The 22,773-nt window shown below is 40.4% G+C and overlaps 1 protein-coding gene across 1 annotated transcript; it reads left to right on the top strand.

The window, feature by feature from the left end:
* The first annotated feature begins 4,352 nt into the window (after nt 1–4,352).
* LOC146644000 (progranulin-like) lies at nt 4,353–5,830 on the top strand. The gene is made up of 4 exons (XM_085396870.1): nt 4,353–4,502; nt 4,582–4,884; nt 5,000–5,173; nt 5,509–5,830. The coding sequence occupies exons 1-3, from the start codon at nt 4,353–4,355 to the stop codon at nt 5,165–5,167; spliced, it is 621 nt and encodes a 206-aa protein (XP_085252996.1). The 3' UTR covers nt 5,168–5,173; nt 5,509–5,830.
* The last annotated feature ends 16,943 nt before the right edge of the window (nt 5,831–22,773 follow it).

Raw genomic sequence — 22,773 nt, 5'->3', positions numbered from 1 at the left:
GCACATCGTATGTCACTCGGTTGATGAAACTTAGTCTATTAGACTCCATCTCCAGATTTCACTCCATGAGAGTTTCCTCTTTTCAACACTCTCCCAATTCATCCAGCAACCCTGCTTGGCCAGCGCTCTGGCATGTCTGGCTGTTTCCTCCTGTCAACACACCTCCTTCACCATCATTTTTTGACGTTCGGTTACAGATGCCTGTTGCCACCAAACAAATCCTCCTCTGTCCTGCGGACGTGACCCACCACTTCCTCCCAATTGCTCGGGTGGGAGCAGTGCCTCTCACTATGGGGTCCCGGGAGTCCGTGAGTGACATCTCAAACCTCACTTTTGCACATTTAAACTCCTCTACTAGACAAGGGAGAGGCAATGACAGTATCCCATCGCTATAGAGTGCAACGCTGCTGAGGCATTTGGGAAGTCCGAGCCACTTTTTAACGTAGGAGCTCACTAGCCTCTCTAGTCGACTGGCATGATTGAGTGAGACCTCGGACATTGTCAACTGCCACAGTAGTCTGGGTAATAACCCAAACTGGAAGCACCAGAGCTTCAGTTTCCCTGGGAGTGCAGTGTTGTTAATCCGCTTGAGTTCATTAGCCAAGTTCTGCCTTAGTTGTTCTAGTTGCCACGTATCATTGAGGTCTGCATTATACCACCGCCCCAGGCTCCTTAAGGGCTTCTCTAAGACTGTTGGAATTGGTTCTCCACTGATATAGAATTGCTCGGCTGTCAGTTTTCTTTTTATGATGGAGATGCTGTGAGATTTACTTGGCTTAAACTCCATTCTTGCCCATTCGATTTTTTCTTGGAGTTTCTGTAGCAATCGCCTACATGGTTTTGTTGTTGTAATGATGGTCATGTCATCCATGTAGGCTCTAATGGGCGGAAGACGAAGGCCACACTTGAGTCTCTCACCTCCCACTACCCACCGAGATGCCCGCATGAGGCGAAATTGTGGAGCCTGCCATGACTCCAATTCCCAGGTGCTGCCAGGCTGTGGTGGTTTTCTCAGCTGTCACACAAAACTGTAAATCCTGAAAGTAGGTCTTGACCAGTCCTGTGATGTGGTTTGGTATGCTGAAATAGTTCAAGGCCATCCACAAGATCTCGTGTGGAACTGACCCGAAGGTGTTGGCAAGGTCTAAAAAGACCACATGCATTTCCAAAACAGGCTTCTTAGTGTAGATTTAAGACATGGGAACTGAGTGACTATTTCCCACCACTGGAAATCTTTCAGATATCAAACCGACTTGAACATAAATGGAGGGAAAATAACAAAGACAATCCTGTTGGTGCATCCACCACTGGTGCTTATTGCACACAATGGCACAAAATAGGCAGAAATTTATGATTTATATGTTATTTAAAGTACTACATTCAGCCCTTAAAGCAGGCCAAAATGATCCAAAACAACACTTTTTGGACCAGATGTTTGCAAATTGCATCTAGCAAGCACTACAGAAGAGAAGCGAGCATAAGGGGAGCAGTGTTTTATAAAATCCAGCATTTCTAAAGGCTCAACAAATATCTGGAAACACACAAACCGTTTGTGTGCACTTTGTCACAAAAGTGTGTCTGCTGGCTAAAGGTACAGGTTCCACATTTGAGGGAGGGAAAAAAAGTTAATAACTTCAGAGATAGAGAACGATGTGAGAAAGGCCGGACAGAAGGGGAAGAAGAGGTTATAAACAAACATAATTACTGCTCAGCAACTGTGGTAAATAGGAAATTTAAACCTAACTACAGTGCTCAGCATAAATGAGTACACCCCCTTTAAAAAGCACGTTAATCAGTAGCTCAAAGAACAAAAGAACAATTTCCCAAATTTTCACAACGCTAGGTTTTATTGAACACTTGTTCAACTCCATTTTAACTCCATAATATGAAATTAAGGTTAATAATATAACTTAGATCACAAAATCTTCAGTTTTACTCGACTTGGTTGACGCAAAAATGAATACACCCCGCAACAAAAACTACTACATCTAGTATTTTGTATGATCACCGTGATTTTCAAGGACAGCACCAAGTCTTCTAGGCATGGAATGAACAAGTTTGTGACATATTGCAACATCTATCTTTTCCATTCTTCAACCTCTTTTAGAGCCTGGATGCTGGATGGAGAGTGACGCTCAACTCGTCGCTTCAGAATTCCCCACAGGTGTTCGATTGGGTTCAGATCAGGAGACATACTTAGCCATTCAGTCACCTTCAACCTGTTCTTCCTCAGAAATGCAATAGTAGCTGTAGATGTGTGTTTTGGATCATTGTCGTGTTGGAAAAGTGCACGACGACCAAGTGCACGGAGTGATGGCAGCATCTTCTCCTTCAGTATTGAGCAGTACATTGTTGAGTTCATGACACCATGAATGAAATGCAGCTTCCCAACACCAGCAGCACTCATGCAGCCTCACATAAGGACACTGCCACCACCATGTTTCACTGTAGGCACCATGCATTTGTCGTTGAAATCCTCTCCTTTATGACGCCATACACTTTTGAAACCATTAGTTCCAAAAACAGTGATCTTTGTCTCAATACTTCAGAGTATAGAGTGCCAGTAATCTTGATCTTTTTCAGCATGGGCCCTAGCAAATTCTAGGCGTGCTTTTTTGTGCATGGGATTTAGGAGAGGCTTCCTTCCTTGGCGATACCCATGCATGCCATTCCTCTGCAGTGTGTGCTGTATGGTGTCACAGGAAACGGTCACTCCAGTTTGGCTTTCTACTACTTTAGCAGTGAACTTGCATGGCGAATTTCTTCGACCCTTCTCATCAGAAGACGCTCCTGTCGAGATGTTAACTTCCGTGGACGGCCTGGACATCTCTGTAAGATGGTTGCACTTCCATCTTAAATTTTTGAGTCACCTACAATAATTGGGGTTTACTGATTTTTGCGACATGGGCTTTAATGAATTTGTTAGGAAAATCACTTTTTTGTTTGTGCAAATTCACAAATCTTGTTTGCAGTCAATGGCCCACATTTGTGGGAGTATTTTGTAGTATCTCATAGAAAATGTTGATTCTGAAAGGGAACTAAAAGTTTTCTGACAAATGCTGAGCACTGTATAATAAATGTGGTCAAATTTACAGTAAAGCACAAAATTGAACCCGCACAGAGAAGCTGCGGTGTTTTGGTTTAAAAAAAGAAAGAAAAAAAAGACATCAATTTACATTTGAGCTGATGATGCTTAGATTCACTCACTGAATTCTATCTTTATAAATCAGCCATGTCAGCTTGTGTAACATTAGCTAATGTCTTGTTGAATTCAGTTGTGTGGATCCTCAAAAGGCAGCAGCACAGGCCAGCTGATTGCAGCCTGAACACAAAATCAACTCGAGCTCACAACAGAAATTATTCTGATTATTTCCTCACACTGCACCACTAGAACCAAGCTTAATGTCCCCTCACTTCACTTTAACCCCGGAGTATATCGATTTTTCTGTTTAAGTGTGGATGCAAAGTCACCCATCTACACTGTAGGCAACAACAAATACAGCTGTTGTTTTCCTTGCTTGTGTTCTCCGTCGCAAATGTTCAAGCTGAGTATATCATTACAATTACAATGCGAGTTGAAATAAAGCTTGTATTCCCGTGTTTTAATATTATTTTATTATTAAATTAAAATGGTAAGTGAGAGCACAGTTAGCACCAAAAGATTTGCAGAAAAGCTACTTTATGTTTTTATGTTTTACAAGCAATTTTAATTGTGTGTGAGGTGTCCTTGAGTGTTTAGAAAGTCTTTAAATAAAACGTGTGATTATTATTATTAGTAGTTTTTCCCTTTATTCATTAAGTAAATTTCCAAGTATATACTTTTTTGCATTTCTTTCAGTAAATTAGTTCAAACAGTACTTCAATCTGTACTCCTACAAATTGAAGAGCGTCTGTACTTTTGCCAGCTCTGTTGCACGTTGATGGATAGGTGAGGCTTACAGACCCACTCCTTCGTTATTGTGGATATACAATCATGTCATATGAGGACGTGTGGTGACTGTATATTAAGCTGAGTAATTACAGCAGTTAAGTAGTGGATTTGAACTTTTGCAGTTCCAGAAATTTTCAAAACCTGTCTGTCTTAATATGAGAGTTACGAGATAGAGGGGTGTTACGTGAAGTTAATCTTTCATTCTTACTCAGTGGGAGTGTCTGACCTGTACTATATAGAGCTGTGTGTGATACAGCAGAGGGGAAAGTGTGAAAGGCATCACAGGAAGCTGCTGAATTTCTTCACTGAATTTCTTCAAGGTAACATTGGACTTTAGTGTGTCACATTAAAGTTACAAAGTCTGACCTTTTTAGTTCAGAAAGAAAAAAATCTGCAAAGTCATGTTGATTCTGTCTTCCAGATGTTGAGGATCACTCTGTGTTTGTCATTCGGTGTGTTTCTGTGGGGATTTGCTTCATGCTCTATCATGTGTCATGATGGGAGTACTTGTCCAGACACCGCCACCTGCTGCAAGGCTAAAATTGGCTTTGCCTGCTGCCCATATCCTAATGTAAGTCAGAAACGTTCTGTCAGTGCAGTAACTTGATTGTTGGTTGTTAAAAGTTCTGCTGGTCTTACTTACTTTGCAGGCCATGTGCTGTAGCGACCTGCTCCACTGCTGCCCTTCAGGATATCGCTGTAACCTGGTTACCATGAAATGTGAGAAATTAGACCAGCCGTGGCTGACCATACCCATGGTGAAGAAGGAAGCTGCAGAGAAACCAAACACCCCTGAACTGCCTGGAACTCCACTCCAGGAGCTTAAAGAGAGCCACGTCCCAGATCAAATAAAGACTTCAGTGGTCCACTGTGACAGTTACACCTACTGTCCTGATGGCACTACTTGCTGCAGACACCCACAAGGAGGCTGGACCTGTTGTCCCTACTCTCCTGTGAGTCAGCCTAAACACTCTTGTGCAATAAAATTCCTTTTAGCTTCCACTGCCATGAAGCAAGTTTGCAGCTATAATAATTATTCTTTTCAGAGACTAAAAGTGTTTCTTGCAGGGCAAATGTTGTCTGGATGGCTACCACTGCTGTCCAGTTGGATTTGACTGTGACAGCACCTACCAGCACTGTGTGAGGGAAAAACTCACATATCCTTTCCTCCGCAAGCCAGCAGTGCCTTCAGCACCTGCCTCCCTCATCCCAACTTCAGAGGAAGACGACAATTAGAAGAAGGTAAATGCCACACTCTAACCACTTTTACAACCTTCGCATGTGGAGAACATCCTGGGATAATTTCACTCACTGTTCAGATCAAATTTCAAGGCTAAATTTAAGACTTTCTCTGTTTACTGGTGTTATATCAAATGATGGCGTGCACATCTGATCACCAACCAGATGCCTGGTAATGAACTAATCATTTGATTCAGGTGTGTTGACCCAGGGTGAGATCTAAAACCTGCAGGACACCGGCCCTCGAGGCCTGGAGTTTGACACCCCTGACTTAGGGAGAAACTTAGTGAGATGACTATAATATGTTGTTCTAACACAAAGACTTGCACTAATTTCAGGCCCACTGGAGAAAGAGTCACCAGTCATCTCCACAGACCAGCTAAGCAAACTTTTCACTGAGGTCATCATGTGTTGAAAATGCCTAATCCCTATTGTAGAAATAGGGAAATCATTAATGATTTCAAGCTAATCTCAAATCATCTTATCGATTGCTTTTTAAATAATGAAAATGTGTTTTTCATCTATTCCATTCTCCTATACTGCCTATGTGACTGAGTGTCAGTGAATATAGACCAGTATGATGTTACGATGGTGAGGTGAAAATGTTTTGATTTGTTTTATGATTTTTTTCCATTCCTTTGTATACTTTTGTCCAGCTTCACCAATAAAAAAAATCATAGCATCTTCTTCCCAGCTGTGTCATGCAGTCATTTATTTATCATCTTTTCACGTCACAGTTTGAGTGCCCATGAACACCTCAGCCTGCCCAATACCAGCCCAGCATAATGCATTACTTGAGAAATAAAGTTGAAATTGTATATCAATGTATGTTTGCACGTTCCAGTATTAAAACAAGAATTGCTGTACCTACTTCCTATTTTCCTATGAAAATATGAAGAAATATACACAAACAGACACTAATTATGTTACCATGCATAATGGTGGATTGGAATGGCAATTGAGAACCGGTTCTTGTTCCCAGTAGTCCAACTTCTTGGAATTTTCAGTTTGTTTGCCTATTGATCCAGGTTATTGGTTCCACTTGCACACAGTGTGAAAAAGCCTTTTGCATTTGATGTTTTGTTAAGATCTATGTCTGGATTTTGTTCTTTTGCACCCTCTGGTGGTGAACTGTGTAGGGTACAGTTGGTTGCAGTTGCACTCTTTTGCTAAGGCACATGGTGTCTGCATGCTGCAGCTTGCGGTTAGCTCCACACATGAAGAAAGTAATGTTTAAAGTTAGAAAAAGAGAAGAAATAAATGAGAAAGAAGATGGAGAGTAAGATAATAAGGCCATAAAGGACTATTTAGCCCCTCTTGGATGCCAGCTTATGAGGTTTGTGTATTTTAAATGTTTTATTTTCTGTGATGAAGGACTTTTGACTGACACTAAGTGCAAGAGTGCATTTTGATGTGATGTTTTTATTTTATTGTTTTTGTCTGTGAGCAGTTCTCACAGGTTGTCAAGACCAGAACAAACCCTGTTTTATAACTCTACATCATGCCTACATCAATCCTTGAGAGTGCTACACACAGCTTTATATAGTACAGGTCAGACACATTTTAGTTTGTGTGCTGGAGGAGGAAAATGGTGGCGCAGTCTACACGGTGGATATGGACATTACTTTTATTTTCATTGCACAAAAGGAGGACTATTGTGAAGTGGAAACTACATCCAGGCCAGAAACAACTACATTATGCTGGAGTTAAAAAGGAAATCACGTAATCAATTTATAGAGAAAGATGTATTCTAAACTTTTGTGTCATCAATGTAGCCACATTTGGCAGATATAACCGCTGAAAACACTGGTCACATTCTTTCTACAATAGAAATCAAATGTTCTTCAGAAAGTTCTTCCCATATCTGTTGCAGAAGTTCCCATAAATGTGTGGAACTTGTAGGTTACTTTGTTTTCACTCTTCTGTCCTTTCATCCCAAACCAGCTCGATGGGGTTTAAGTCTGGAGACTGTGCTGAACACTCCATGTTTTCAAGCTTATCATCTTTTATTTTTTCCTGAGGTAGTTCTGGCCTGGCTTGCACTTATGTTTTGTGTCATTATCTTTCTGTAGGATGAACCCCTGACCAACTAGGCGCATACCAGAGAATATTCCATTATGCTGCAGAATGCTGTTGTAGTAGTTTTGGTTCAGCGTACCTCTCACTCTGTACCACCCAAAAACCCCCAGACAATTACACTTCCTCCTCCATATTTGATAGTTGATGCCACACACTGTGGAACCATCCTTTCACCTACTCAACAGCATGCAAAGATCCTGCGTGATGAACCGAAGATTTCAAATTTTTATTCATCAGTCCATTATAGCTTCTTCCAGTCTTCAGTAGTCCATTGGCAGCGTTTCATGGCCCAGGCAAGCCTCTTTGTGTCACGGCCAGGCGGATCAGCTGCACGCTGATCAGCCCTCTCTGTTTCTCTTCCTCTTCTCTCTCGCCGGGGCGGAACTCACTGTGGGTTCACGCCCTCGGCCCACGCCCTCGGGAGATGAGACACCTGGGTCTCATTAAGGGGAGCAGCATTTAAATCCACTGCAAATGTAATAACCTTCCAAATAAAGCTGAGCTCTGTGTATTGCTGAATTCTAAATTTCAGTGCTAGACTAAAAATAAGTCAAATAAATGTATTGTTTTGCTGATACAAAATATCATTTTAACTCTTTTAAATTCCACTGACTGCAATCTGTCTGAGTGTATAACTGAAATCTAACAAAATTGTAAAAATCTATTTGAGTTAATCTGAAATCATACAGATTAACTGTATGATTTCAGATTAACTCAAAAAATGTAAAAATTAAACATAATTTATGGACACCGTTTGATTTCTTTGCATGTAGCTATATTAACATTTATACATTTAATAAATCATGAAATTAATACGCGCATGTTCTCGTAACAATGCAACTAACTGTTTGCTCTTCATTCAGTGAAGTGAGCATCACACGCTGCTCATATAAAACATATTCTGACAACAGCCGCACAGCTGAGGAGCCTTTTTTTCAGAAACTTGAAGGATAACTTCCCAAAGTCTGACCTGCATCGGACCATCCGCTCAGTGTCCGTGGTTACCATGGTTACTGCAGAAGCTGCTATGAATTAAACAGTTGTCCCTGAGATAACTTACCGGAGACATGAATGTTTGTTTTTCCTTTACAAAAGAATTGGATGACTTGGATAACTTATAGGAGTATCAGACTCCACGTGCCATGTCCTCGGAAATCTGGACTCGTGTGGATTTTTCAAGGACAAACTGGTAAGAGTCGCACACCACTATACTGAAATAAAGAAGCTATTACTGAAATACACGTGCTATATTATAAACTATGATATAAAACTTAAGGTTTAGTTATAAAGGACACCTTCCTACCTTTAGTCTTATTCATGAGCAGCATCAGTTGTCTTCTAACATCCAAGAGTCTGCACGATGTGTTTCATAGGTCCTAACTAGAGATGGACGGTCCGATACTGACCTAAATTACTGGATCGAATATCGGAGAGAAATAAAAAATGTAATCCGATCCATTAAATATCAAAAAAGCACCTCACAAAACTTGCGACCTGGCGTAACTCGGCTCATAACCGTAGCACGTCGGAGCATTATGCATCAAGTGATAGAGCGGCTGTGGCGTGCGGGACCTGTCACGGTCTGGTTGAGCATTTGGAGCCTCGCCACCAACCCGGCATTTCATCTCCAAGAAAGTGATCCCAGAGAGAAGTAAAGCAAGTGTGTAAGTTCATCTCTGAATGTTTGTAAAGCATTCCAGCGTTAAGCTTAACAACCGATATATGGAGCGACTGCCTCTTCTCTCCCCCTCCCTCTCCTGCTGCTACTTAAATCATGAAACTGATTAATGATCAGCTGATCGGCTTTTCTGTCGCGAGTCCGTCTCTCTTGTTTGTTCCTGCCAGAAAGAGGAAACAAGCGGCTGAACAACAGCAGCATGTTTAAGCTTGATAATCTGTTGTTAGAATTTATTTAACATTACTTTCTAAACCAGGATCTTTTTCTATGTAGCTGACGGCTGGTAACTGTGCAGGGGCGGATCTAGCAAAGTTTAGCCAGGGGGCCGATAGGGCATGAACAGGGAAAAGGGGGGCACAAATATATACTTTTCTTTCTTATTCTCTTTTAAAATGTCTGGCTTTTAATAAATAATTATCTGAATCTTACACCCAAAATTTTAATCTGATGTAAAAAGTATAGAAGACCATTACTGTATATAGTAACTATTAAGTCTAATATACCCTTGTAAGCTATAGTACTTTTTCCTTTGGGAAGGTACCACCTGTGCATTCTGCAATTCTGTTGAAGAAAGATGTTGAATCTATTTAAATATTGTAGAAAAATAATTGATTTCTGTGCATTTTTTTCACACTGCATCAAATTAAAGTTGATTACGTCGATTAAGCATCATGAGGTGGGGGGTGGTTCCCTTTTTTTATTTATTTTTTGCTGGGAGTTTGTAACCCTATTAGTTAGGTTGCTTATTCTTTTAAATACCAGAATAGGGAGGATGGAGTAGGTTTAAGTTTATTAGATTCATCAGTTTTGCTGAACTATGAAATATTTTCGGTGCAGTGTATTTTTTGCATACAGGTATAACAAAATAGCATTAGTGTTTTTTTTTAACTTGAGTTTGGACCCATACAAAATGCAGCAAGATATTAAAAAAACAGTTTTATTGATTATAAAACACACTATATTGGATTCATATCGGTATCTGCCGATATCCAAATTTATAATATCAGTATCGGACATAAAAAAGTGGTATTGTGCCATCTCTAGTCCTAACATGAGGATCCCAGAACCAAAAAATAACCCAAAGGGTTAAAAAGATTTCCACATTGATGCAGATGATGTATATGATTGTGGGACTTGTATAAAAAAAAATGTATATGCCATATTTGTCTGTGAAGGTTCTCAGTCATCCAGGTCATCGTAGTCAAAGGAGCTTGCAAAGAAAAGCGTCTGGACTTCTTTAAGCTGCTTGAAGACATTTCACCTCTTCTTCAGTTCTAAGGTCAAATGGCGGAAAGTCCCAGATTTAAACCCAGTGGGAGTATCCCCCCAAAGAGGGACAAAAGGACCCCCCGATGATCCTCTAATCATGGTGTGAAAATGGGTGTGGGTCCCAATCAGCCAGGGTTTCAGGTGAGCTCATTGTGAAACCTGGCACCACCTTATCATGCAATTTCCTGAGGTCAGATGGCCCAGGAAGTGAGTGGGCGTTAAGGCGTCTGGGGGAGGGAACTCAAAACTGGATTATAGATGGCAGACAGTTGGTGTCGTAAACCACCCTCTGTTCAAAGACGTTCGCTCACAGTGAACGTAAATGGCTTCTTTCACTCCTCTTTCAAACCATCTGTCCTCTCTGTCCAAAATGTGAACATTGGCATCCCATTTCACCGAAACAATAACATAGCGCACAGTGTGACGTCAAAAAAGGCGCACACATTTGACGCTGCGCTTGTCTGGAGGAACGGAGTTTTCGAAAATCTCCACCCTGGCAGGTGGTTTCAAAAATCTCAGTTTTCAGTGACCAAAAACGCCATTTACGTGTGGACTAAAGGTGCAAAAATATGGGTTTTCAAAAATACCCGGGTACATGTGGATGTGTGGACAAAGCCTAAGGCTTTTCGTTTGAAAACGCATCCTTTTCTCTCCGTTTTGGCCTCCCATCCACACTGAGATGGCGTTTTCACAGATGGAAAACACAGCGTTTTGAAAACACATACATTTCAAAAGGGTGCTTTCCGTGGCAGTGTGGACAGCGAAAATGGAGACTTTCTAAAACGATGACGCATGATGCAGTCATGTGATCAATTAAACTAAGGCTACGTTCACACTGCAGGCAAAGCGCATCAAATCCGATTTTTTTGACCCTATGCCACCCATATCCGATCATGGTATGACAGTGTGAACGGCACAAATCCGATATTTTCAAATCCGATTTCGTATGTGGTACTGAATCCGATACATATCTGATGTTTTAGAAAGCGACTGCTGTTTGAACGGTCATGTCGCATTAAATCCGTCTTTTACGTCACTGACACAAGACAGACGCCAATTATCAGCGCCGGGGAAGCGCCCGAGAAGACATCGCGAACGCTTCCTGGCCATCCCGTGTAGATGTTAGTGAAACTGTTGGAAAGACAACGTGAACATTTTATTTGTACTGCATAATCTGCAGATTCTGACAGAAATCTGCAACTATCCTTTGAAGCACCGCTCCTCTCTAAAACAGCAATAAGGATCATTATTAGGTTATCTACATTATTATGTAAATAACAAAATAACTTAAAGCAAAATTTGGGAAACGTAAAGTCTGAAGTCTTTCTATTAAGGGCCATCAGTCAAACAATATTGTTTGCTTTGGGTCTAAACAGAGCGCGTTGTGTATGACATCTTCTTTTGCGCATGCGGGCCGCATCGAGTGTTCACACTAGAGCACGTTTGCTGTCGCATTTTATTTGTAGTGTGAACAAGCAGACAAAAAAAATTGGATTTGATCAAAAAATCGGAATTGAGCATTAAGACCTGCGGTGTGAACGTAGCCTAAGATAGCGGAGGGCATTATACAGCAGTGGTTTTGTTTGCTCTCAATTTTGACAGCCTATTAAAGATTAATATCAGTCTGTACATGCTCCAAATAGCTTTTCTTCAAATTCTTTAACTTTCACTCGCTTTTGCAACTTTGTACTTTTGTGTTACTTGCAGCAACAACTGTACCTCATTGTTATTCCATTTAAAAAACTTGGTGCTTTTCCTCAACATTTTGCTGCGACGTTTCAAAGAGCCGGAAAGTAAATAAGCGGCAGACAGAAATGAGGCAGGTCAAATCATCTTGGGTTTCACATATGAGCAGTACTGGAACGTCAGCGTTTTCGGCTGTTTCAATGTGGACGCACAACTCTGTGAAAATGACTGAAAACGCTACTGTGGACGCGGAGCGTTTTCACACACGAAAACGCCTTTCAAATCTATCCGGGCTACTATTAAAAACCAAAACAAACAAACAAACAAATAAAAAAAAACATTAAAAGTCACAAAAACCTACAAGGGCACTTAACACCACACACAGTCAAACAAAATACACAAAAAAGTATTAAACAGAAAAAAGTATACAATCCTAGTAATTTGCACCCCCACAGGTGAACTGCTGCCTGAGCCAAATGTAGTTGTTGTGATATTTGATCCCAGCGCACTCCAAAAAGGAATGTAGAATAGTTCTGTGGCGACTGAAACAAGTCAAACATCGCTGTAAACAACCATCAAAACGCACGGGCAGGGGATCACGAAAGCCCGACTACTTGGGCACAACAATTATAAACCGTCTCACAAAATAAAACTGTAGACAGGACAAGATAGCAGTTCCTTAAAGGATGGGCCCAAAACAGCGGCTGCTGCAGGCGTTTCCCTCATCCTGACACATATCTTTATATTTTGCTGGGCAAATTTGGTTACCAGGAACAGTAATTTCTTGACAAATGTGCAATCATACAGGTGTGGTGAAAAGTTTAGATTCACTCCTTATGGGTATGAGTGTTATGGGAATTTGGGTTTTTAATGATTTAGCTGAACTGTTTTTTGTTTTTTTTACCTGAATGGTATGATTGTACAGTATTGTATCTTTAATGACTTTAAAAAGTAAGAATTGGGTGCACACGTTTTTAATTTACTGAGGAGAACAAACAGCTATATGGCAGCTGTGTCACTGACAACTGACAATCTAAATGTTCTTGCTTAACAATGACTGTAAAAAAATCAACATTGATCAGAAACTTTTATTCCTCATTTATGCAAACAGATTGAAAATTGGAATTATTTCAAATATACAGTTATGTTGTTTAAAACTGTTCACTATAAATGAGTTTTTAGCTTCAGCCTAAACTGAAAATGTATACACAATCTGAAGACAAATAAAACAAAGCTCAAAATCAAGATCTTTTTTTTAATTTTTTGTTTTTTATTATTTGTTGGTAATAATTTCATGTGGTCTTTAGTGAACAGTTCCACAAGTTCTTGTTACTCTTCTGGGCTTTTAAATAAAGTGAGTAATCTTCTTTGTAACGCCAGGTAAACTTTAGCGTACACATGAAAACATCCTAGAGAAGATATTTGGTCTCTTAAATGGTGCATTTCTTATGAAACTTTTGACAATCTCTTTGTCAACATTTCGGTGGCCAATTTTCATTAACTGCATGACAGTGTTTGGATATTTCCACTTATCCTGGAGTTCATTGTATACTGCCACGCTGACCTCTTCAATGTCCTCCAAGGAGATTTTGAGCTTTTTGGACACAATTTTAGCCCAGACTTTTTGGGCAAGCCTCTGTTTAATGGCTTCATCAGCCCCTAGAGGCAATTTCCCTGCTTCATTTGTATTGCTCATTGCGTGCATAACCAGATCTCTAGCAAAGCGTTCCACAAGTTCTCTGTACTCGTCTCGGTTTTTAGATAAAGTGAGTATTCTTTTGGGTAATGCCAGCAGATGTCTGGTGAATGTTGGGACAGTAATATCATCCTCAAGCTCTTCCTTCAGACTTGAAATCAAATCTTTTTCCTTGCACTTATGCACTTTACAAAGATTGGTGAAAATGGCTTTCGCCATACTGGGCAGCCTCTTTGGACATAGATCCAAATGTTTTCCCTCAATTTCAGGCCAGATTTTCTCAAGCAGACGATAACAGTTGGGAATCCTTGTGGAGTCTTTGTGTTTAGCAGAGACTTTCTTTAAGGCCCGTGAAACTACCAACTGAGTAAGTGCATAAACAAACATTTTTTCTGCAGACACATCATCAGATGCCAGACTGATGACAGAAGAAGAATCAACTTCTGACTCATGTACAGCTGGAATCACAGGCTTTTCCACGGGACAAGCTTCTATTTTGTCCCAGTGTTTTGTATCAGCTGTGGGCTTTTTCTTCATACAGCTTTTCTTTGGTTCTGCTGTGGCTTGGGATTGTGTGTCCACATGCTGAAGACTTGCACTGGCCCCTGTCTCCAGTTCCGGAGTTTCGGTTTTCTTATCATCACCACAGTTGTCTACAGATATTTCTGTAACCATGTCTTCCTTTGCTGGTGTTACCCCTGTTTTCTCATGGGAATCAGCGTCCACTGACTCAAGACACTCCTCTGTCAGTGTGGACACTGGAGCTCCCTTCTCCATGGTTGTCTCTGTTGCATCCACTAACATGGAGCAAAGTGATGTTGTGGCAGGTATGTCTGCTCCGGTGTCCACATGCTGAAGACTTGCACTGGCCCCTGTCTCCAGTTCCGGAGTTTCGGTTTTCTTATCATCACCACAGTTGTCTACAGATATTTCTGTAACCATGTCTTCCTTTGCTGGTGTTACCCCTGTTTTCTCATGGGAATCAGCGTCCACTGACTCAAGACACTCCTCTGTCTGTGTGGACACCGGAGCTCCCTTCTCCATGGTTGTCTCTGTTGCATCCACTAACATGGAGCAAAGTGATGTTGTGGCAGGTATGTCTGCTCTTTGTGAACTAAATGTGTTTAAATGTTGCTCGCTGTTCTGATGCATGAATGCGCTCTGAACTAAATCGCAGGTGTTTATGGAGTTCTGGAGTTCTATTTATAGGGTCGTGTCCTGTAGGCCCCGCCCACTGCCCTTTGATAATTGCCAAGCCCCGCCCACATCGAATGACTGTTGCCTAGCAATCGCTAGATGATAGTAGCACGGATGGGCACAGCCACTGTGACGTCATCCAGTGTTCTTTGATCAAAGAGAAGTAAGTGTTGGCTTTCTTGCTGCTCAGCAATTGATAACAAAGAACCTTGAAATGTGTTTTTAGCTAAACTTTGACACAGCTGCAGGACATTAATAATAATGAGAAGCTACTTAAAATATATATATATATATATATATATATATATATATATATATATATATATATATATATATATATATACACACACACACATATATATATATATATATATATATATATATATATATATATATATATATATATATATATATATATATATATATATATATACATACACACACACATATATATATATATATACACACATATATATATATACACATATATATATATACACATATATATATATATATATATATGTATATATATATATATATATATATATATATACATATATATATATATATATATATATATATATATATATATATATATATATATATATATATATATATATATATATACATACACACACACATATATATATATATACACACATATATATATATACACATATATATATAAGGTGTGTTGATTTCTCCCTAAGATGGCAAACTGAAACACTCAGTTGGTGACTTTTGGAGATTTATTTCCCTGGATGATTGAGAATGCATCAAGATGAAACACAAAAGGAAGTTCACAGCTTTTTGCAGCTCCCCCACCCCCTCAATCACACACCCCCACTCCCCTCCCTCCAGAATTCCCAGGTAACAACCTAATTTACATATGAATGACTAGCCAATTTAGCTTCCACTTGGCTGAAGCTAAAGCTTAGCTAAAAGCCTACCAGCCATTTGGCTGCTCTCCGGGTTTTAAAGGTAGAAAGGTAGAAGCCTGGGACTCCTAGTGTTAAGCCAGGAGGTGACTGCTGTTCGTTGCTGGATCGTTGTCTACCACGCGTTAGTGAAGTCAAGCTACAGCAAGTTTAGTTAAGAGTGTTTTCCTCTGTGCGTCGTTCTTAACCCTGTCTCCCTGTCTACAGAGCTTCCTGGATTTTTCCCCGTGTGATTCCCGTGTGGCAGTGTCGGAGTGTGAGCCTGTGGTCGTGTGAGTGGATATTCTGAAGAACGCGTGCTTTCTCTTGGACTTCCCTGGAGACCCATTCTCCCCCCACTCAGCTGTATATAACACCTCCCCGCACATTCTTGTATATACACCTGGTGACTTGTAAATAAACCCTTCTTGTGAGCATCAGAACCGGAGTCCTGCGCTTGAGTCCTCCTCCAAACCGTAACACTTTGCCTTATTCTGATGTCTTAGCAATGGCTTTCTTGCTGCAACGCATCCTCTGATACCTGCAGCTCAAAGTCCTATCTTCACAGTTGAAACTGAGACTTGCTTACTATGACCAGTGTTGGGTAAGTTACTTTAAATTAGTAACTTAGTTACATTACTAGTTACTTCTATCAAAAGTAACTCAGTTACTTCAAGTTACTTGTTACTTTCAAAGTAACTAGTTACTAGGGAAAGTAACTTTGGTTTCACTCAGAATTCTCTTGTCAATGTGTTGCTTCTGTAACTGGATACCCAGCAAGATTACCAGTCTTCTAGTTTGCTTACTTGCCACAAGTGCACTGTGGCACCTACCAATAGAAAGGAAAAAATAATGTGCATATTTCCACATAATCCCACGCCTGGACCGTTGTTGACCGCCGTCATGATTCTAGCCTACGTCACAGCGTCATCTGCGCTTTTTTACATCCAACACAAAAACCGCAGTCGTGGTGCTTTCGATTGTACTCAGAACTCTGAAATTCTGCCTTCTGAATAGGAAGATGTAGGTAACACCAGACTGCAGATGAGCTGCATACAGAGCTGGACTGGGACAAAAAAATCGGCCCGGGCATTTTGACGCCCACCATTATAGGAAAAATCATAAAGCCTTTGAATGAAAACAAACGCTGTTGTGACAGTGATGTACACAGTTCTGATGATATATATGCATATATAGATATTTTAAATGAGAATAAGAAAGAAAAGTATTTCTTCGTGCCCACCTCTCCCTGTTAATGCCCTACCTGGCCCTCCTGGCAAAACTTTGCTAGATCCGCACCTGCACAGTTACCAGCTGTCAGCTACATAAAAAAAAGGATCCTGGTGTTATTTGTCTCTCTGAAACAGTTCATAACTTCCCTTCATCTCATTCATGTTAACTAAAAGGTCAACCTGTTTCTCCATCACCTGTTCAGCTCTGATGATTCAGTAAGGACATCTCCTGGTTTCATCTTCATGTTTCCCTCTCACAGGATAACCAAACCATATCATGACCAGCAGCTTTTTTGCAGCTGTGGCTCCAGCAAACATCAGCTGATAGTAGAAATTAACATTAAATAAATTCTAACAACAGCTGATCAAGCTTAAACGTGCTGCTGTTGTTTAGCGCGACATCCGCTGGTTTCCTCTTTCTGGCGCAAAGTGGGCGATAAACAAACAAGAGAGAAAAGCCGATCAGCTGATCATTGATCAGTTTCATGATTGAAGTAGAAACAGGAGAGGGAGGGGGGAGAATGAGAGAAGAAGAAGAAGCTGTGCAGCAAAGACAGAATAAATCCAGCTTTGTGTCTTTTTCATTGTAGCTGAAGTACAGGACAAACTGTTCCTTTTCACCTCAATACGAAACGCGTAGGCTAATATTTTCTCAGAATACGAGACAATTCCGTTTTTTAGGGGACGGTTGGAAACTAATAACTAACCTTATAAATAAAATAAAGTTCAACATCAACATCATAGCACCACCCAGCTGTATAGAAACTCTGTCATGCTAGCTAGCACGCAGTACGAAAAAGTCAGCATAACAAAAATAAACTCCACCTAAACTTGGTTTATATCTGATATCCAGATAGACTGCAGGTCATTCTTACCTGAAGTTCAGTTCTCCTGACACTCGGACCGTCTCCAATGTGAAGAGGAAGCTGTAGTGATGTAACATGTTTTAATTAGTTTTCTGTGCAGTCTAAAGAGACGGGGCTACATAGAGTTTCAGTGTAACTGTTCTACAGTTTAGAAAGTGCTGATTTTGATGAGTTGGACCATTTAGAAGCACTTCTTAATTCTAAACTGTAGCTTGCTGCACATTTCTTGCAATAACACATCAGAAAAAAAACCATTGCCATACTTAATGTGCAGAGAAAATGTTTATTACACTTCATTCTTACTCTGATGTATTAAGTTCCTTTGCAAGGCATGTACTTCTAGCTAACATTTCCAGCTAATTCTGGATAAGAGACAGAGACTAATAGTTAGCTTTCTTTCCCATTTTGCAAACACCAGAGCCAGCTCTAACACAAGACAGCCCCGGCTCTCCTAAGGCTCAAGTCATTCACTGTGATTCTCTACATTACTGCCAGGGGGGGATGTCTTGCTTCAAGGTATCTACTGTCCCCACCCACTGGTAAGGATTATACATAAGTTGTTTAACCCTGTAACACAAAGTGTGTAATATGAGTTTAAAAGCACGAGTTTCTGAGTGTGATATTTTACCCTAACCTTAACCTTCCCATATGGTTCAGCCTGCTTAAGATAAACAAACTGGGAGCAGTTAATTTCACAAAAATCCAGAAACAACTATTAATGAAACATGTATGCACATTTTTTTAAATATATTTGTTTATTTTGAATACTCAAGTTTCAAAATATTAGCATTTTGATTGTTTTAGATTTGAAGTGAGAAAAAATTGTTAGCTCTATGAACAGTAGCACATTGATCTCGAGGTAAATTTTACAGATTTTACATTAATTTTGAATGTTGAAACTGCACCGTAACAGTTTTCTTTTTCTTTTTTTTGGAGCTAATATTAGTTTAGTCAAGATCTGCTGAAGAATGTTGCACATATTGCATATATTGATTTTACCATCACAAATTAACTGAACATTATTTCTTGGAGCTGTTTTTTTAAACTTGGGTCCTGTTGTCTGTTAAAAATGTCCAGTGGCTGGATTTTTTCAAAAACTGAAAGTTCATACTATTCTCTAGTCAAGTCATAGTGTTTGGTGTGGAGAAGAAAAATATAAGAACATTTGCAAATAAAAATGATAGTAATGTGAGTTTCCATCTACTGGTGTGACTGGTTGCCAGATCAGACTGCTCTGGGCATCAAGAAGTCCAAGACTGACATGCTGAGTTTGATCAAATAAACAAGTCAGGCGCCACAGCCGGGTTTCTGTGGGCAGCATGACATTTAGAATTATTGAGAAATGAAGAAGCTGTTGGAGCAACACACTTAGATAAGGAAGGAGGAGGTAAAGTTACAGTAAAAAGAAAATAGAGAAGTGAAACAAAGACAGGTTCAATTTTACAGCCAACACTGAAAATAATGTGAAACCGAGTGTCCTTGTGGTAGTAACTGGATAAGACGGGGTCTCGTTCCACTCATTTATGTGTTAGCAGTCGTTTGTGAGCACCTGGACAGACACAAATGAAGTGAATCAGGCTTTAATGAAATTCAACAGCTTATAACACACAGAGAAGCCCCATGAAAGTATATATTTACATATATTTATATATCTAGTTCCATTCAAAGTTTCGGTTCAGCTTTTATTTTATTTCTCAAGTTCCTGGGAATTCCTGCATCCCCTGTGTTTCTGTATCTCTGTTTGTCTTTCCTTGTATCATGTTTGTCTGTTTGTCTTTTCCTCGGTGGAAGTTAATTCCTGTTTTATTTTGAAAGTCTCTTGTCTTGTGTACCTTGTTTTGAGTTTAGTTTGCTATCCTTGATTTTTTCCCTCTGTATTTCCCCGCTGTTTTCCCCTAGTCTTATTCTTCGTTGTATATATTGTTTGCGTCTCCCCTTGGCCTTTGTCATGTCCCCTCTTAATGATGTGTGCTCGTCTTGTCCACGTTCCCTCATTCCATAGTTCCTGTTTCATAGATGTGTGTTTTCCCTGGTTTGAACTTACCTCTTTGATTACTTTTGACCTTTTTTAACATCCATTTTTTTTAAATCCTTTTTTATGTTCCCCACCTGCATCCTGAATTTTGCATTTGGGTCTGCCACACAGCAAGCTTTGTGAATTACCTTATGTTATCTTATCATTATGTTACCTTATATGCAGTTAAATCTTTTCAGAAAGTGTTTCCATGAACTTAATCAGACAAGAAGAGATAAGCTGACTAGAAACTTTTCAGCTGCTGACAATTCAGTCAACCATAGATTGCAGTTAAGACAGAAAGTTCAAACAAACAAAGAAACCTGTTGGTCTTGCCATCTTAAATGATCTCCAAATTGCTCATCCCAATCTGTTTGCTTGCCCCATGCTATGTTAATGCTCCATTTAGGAATGAGCCCTCTACTAAGGACACATTATGCTGTAAACATAACTGAACAAAATTACAGTGAATCTAATAAATCAGCCCACGGTGTGACCAATACTGATATTTGAGTCAGTATAAGATTGTATTTAAACCAAATATCAGGTTGGTGCATTTCTGCCTTGGCATGAAAACCATTCATTCAGTGTATTTTAGTCTTCCATCCCACTGCTGGTGATTAATGTGATACCAGCTCATAGGAATGTAAAATCCTAAATACTGGGACATTTGTCGATTCTGCCAGCTGCAGGGATGGATACTGTTTGCCGATTTTTATACTAGTTCTAGTTCTTCATTAAGGCCTACCTTTTACCTTCTTGCTGCTTGATCAGGTAAAAGGTAGGCCTGCACAGACTTTAACTGCCAATACAACTGTTTGATTACCATGATTTTCAAAGCTCCTAAACACATATTTTATCTACAACAGCTGCTTCATGATGTTCCAGATGTTTTCAGTGATAGGGTGAATGAAACAGAATGAATGAAACAGCTTTTATTTGTCACTAGCAGGTTGCCCTGCAGCGAGATGGAAACCCCCCTCCCCCACCCCGACCTGAAAGGTCTGGACTAGGGATGGGTACCGGTGTCCGGTGCCATGATGGCACCGGTTCTGACATAAACGGTAGTAACCAGACTGAAAAGCAGCGCACATTTCGGTGCTTTATTTCGGTGCTTTTTTTTCCTGAGCTGTGATACACTTCTAGCCAATCGTTTTACGTTTCCGAGGATAGTAGGCGGGGCCAGGTACGTACGTTCTTTTAGAGCAGACCTACAGATTAAAAATGCCCAAGGCGAAGCGGTCAAAAGTCTGGCTGTACTTCACAGCAAAATATGCAAACTCAGCAGCCTGCAACAAGTGCTTTAAGCTGATACTGTGATACTGTCAAAGGAGGTAACACCTCGAATCCGATGAAACACCTGGCGACGCATAGCGGGTTTTTTTTAAAGCCAAGAAATGCGCCGTATTTGATAGCTTGCTGCGAGACCTCACACCGAGCGCATCTACTGCGGGTGGGTTGCCAGTTATCGGACCCAGAGTTAGCAACATCCCCCAGAAACACGAAGAGGAGAGTCCTGGTCCCTAGCCCTGTCAGTGTAGCAGAAATGATGACGGATGATGATGGCAGCAGCAGCCGTTCTTCTCTGCGTGAGTAGCTTAATGTTGTTCGTGTGTAATTTACGTTGAGTAGGCTAACCACGTTATTACATTAATGCATGTAAGGTGAACTAGCAAACATCATCATAGCTACATGCGGCTGTCTTCTTGTTTGATGGCAGATACTCCCTTCACCCTGGCCAAAAAGGCTAAAATGACCAAAGAAAAAGAGGGAAACAGCTAAACATGAGAGGTTTTTGGATAAAGTTTGTGTTTTTTCCATTGTTTAAGCACTGCTTCCAGCCAAGAGTGATACCATATATGCCCCATAGCTGCAGAAAAGGCTAACATTGTTATCTTTTTACAAAAACCAGCTGAACATGAGAGGTTTTTGGACCAATTTTGTGTTCTCCATTCTTTAAGCACCGGTTTGAGCACCGTTTGAGCACCGGCACCGTTTCAAAAGTACCGATTTGGCACCGGTATCGGATAAAACCTAAACGATACCCATCCCTAGTCTGGACTGACTTTATAGTACCATATCACCCCATTAGAGCTCTTCATTCTTGGACTGCAGGCTTACTTGTTGTTCCTAGAGTATTTAAAAGAATGGGAGGCAGAGCCATCAGCTTTCTGGCCCCTCTTCTTTGGAACCAGCTTCCAAATTGGATTTGGGAGACAGATACTATCTCTACTTTTAAGATTAAAACTTTCCTTTTTGTTATAAAGCATATAGTTAGGGCTGGACCAGGGGACCCTGGATCCTCCCTTAGTTATGCTTCAATAGGCATAGGCTGCTGGGGGATTCCCATGATGCATTGAGTGTTTCTTCTTCAGTCATCTTTTTTATTGATTGACTGGAGGAGAGCAGTCTGAGAACAGGAAACAACAGCCATCTGGTCATGCAGCCATACTCCGGCGCTGGACACAGACCCGCCTGGCTGCATCGAGTGGAAGTAGTCATTTATATTGTATATTGTATATTTCTGTCTGAGTACATATGTATGTGTGTGTATCTTGTGTCCAACTCAAGAGAGAGAGCCCTTTCACCTAGATTTAAGCGAAAGTCAACAAGCCAACGCAGGTAACCTTGAAGAAGTAGGAGGAAAGAGTAGAGAGTCATACACTGTCTTGTTATCTGGGAGAATTTGCTGTTCCAGCTTTGGCCCGGGAAATTTTAGCTGGTGAGGGAAGGCCACGTGAAGATAGTGGTTGTTTTGGTTTGGTTTAGGGTGAAAAACTGCATTCCGATTCTGCAGTTGATCTAATGTCCATCACTGGTCCCGAGATCTATCAATTTCCCGTTGTAGAGTCGCTAGCTTCTCCATGATTTTCACTATGTGTTAACATATGGAGGACCACAAGAGCCACGCTCATCGAAATAAAGAATTCTGTGCTGAAATAATGAAATGTAGAATAAATTCTCCATTT

This window comes from Rhamphochromis longiceps, linkage group LG22 (genome assembly GCF_057381845.1).
Source record: "Rhamphochromis longiceps isolate RC_006_pf linkage group LG22, R_longiceps_female_GT1.1, whole genome shotgun sequence".
Lineage (NCBI taxonomy): Eukaryota > Metazoa > Chordata > Actinopteri > Cichliformes > Cichlidae > Rhamphochromis > Rhamphochromis longiceps.
This window is presented reverse-complemented; position numbering and strand designations above follow the sequence as displayed.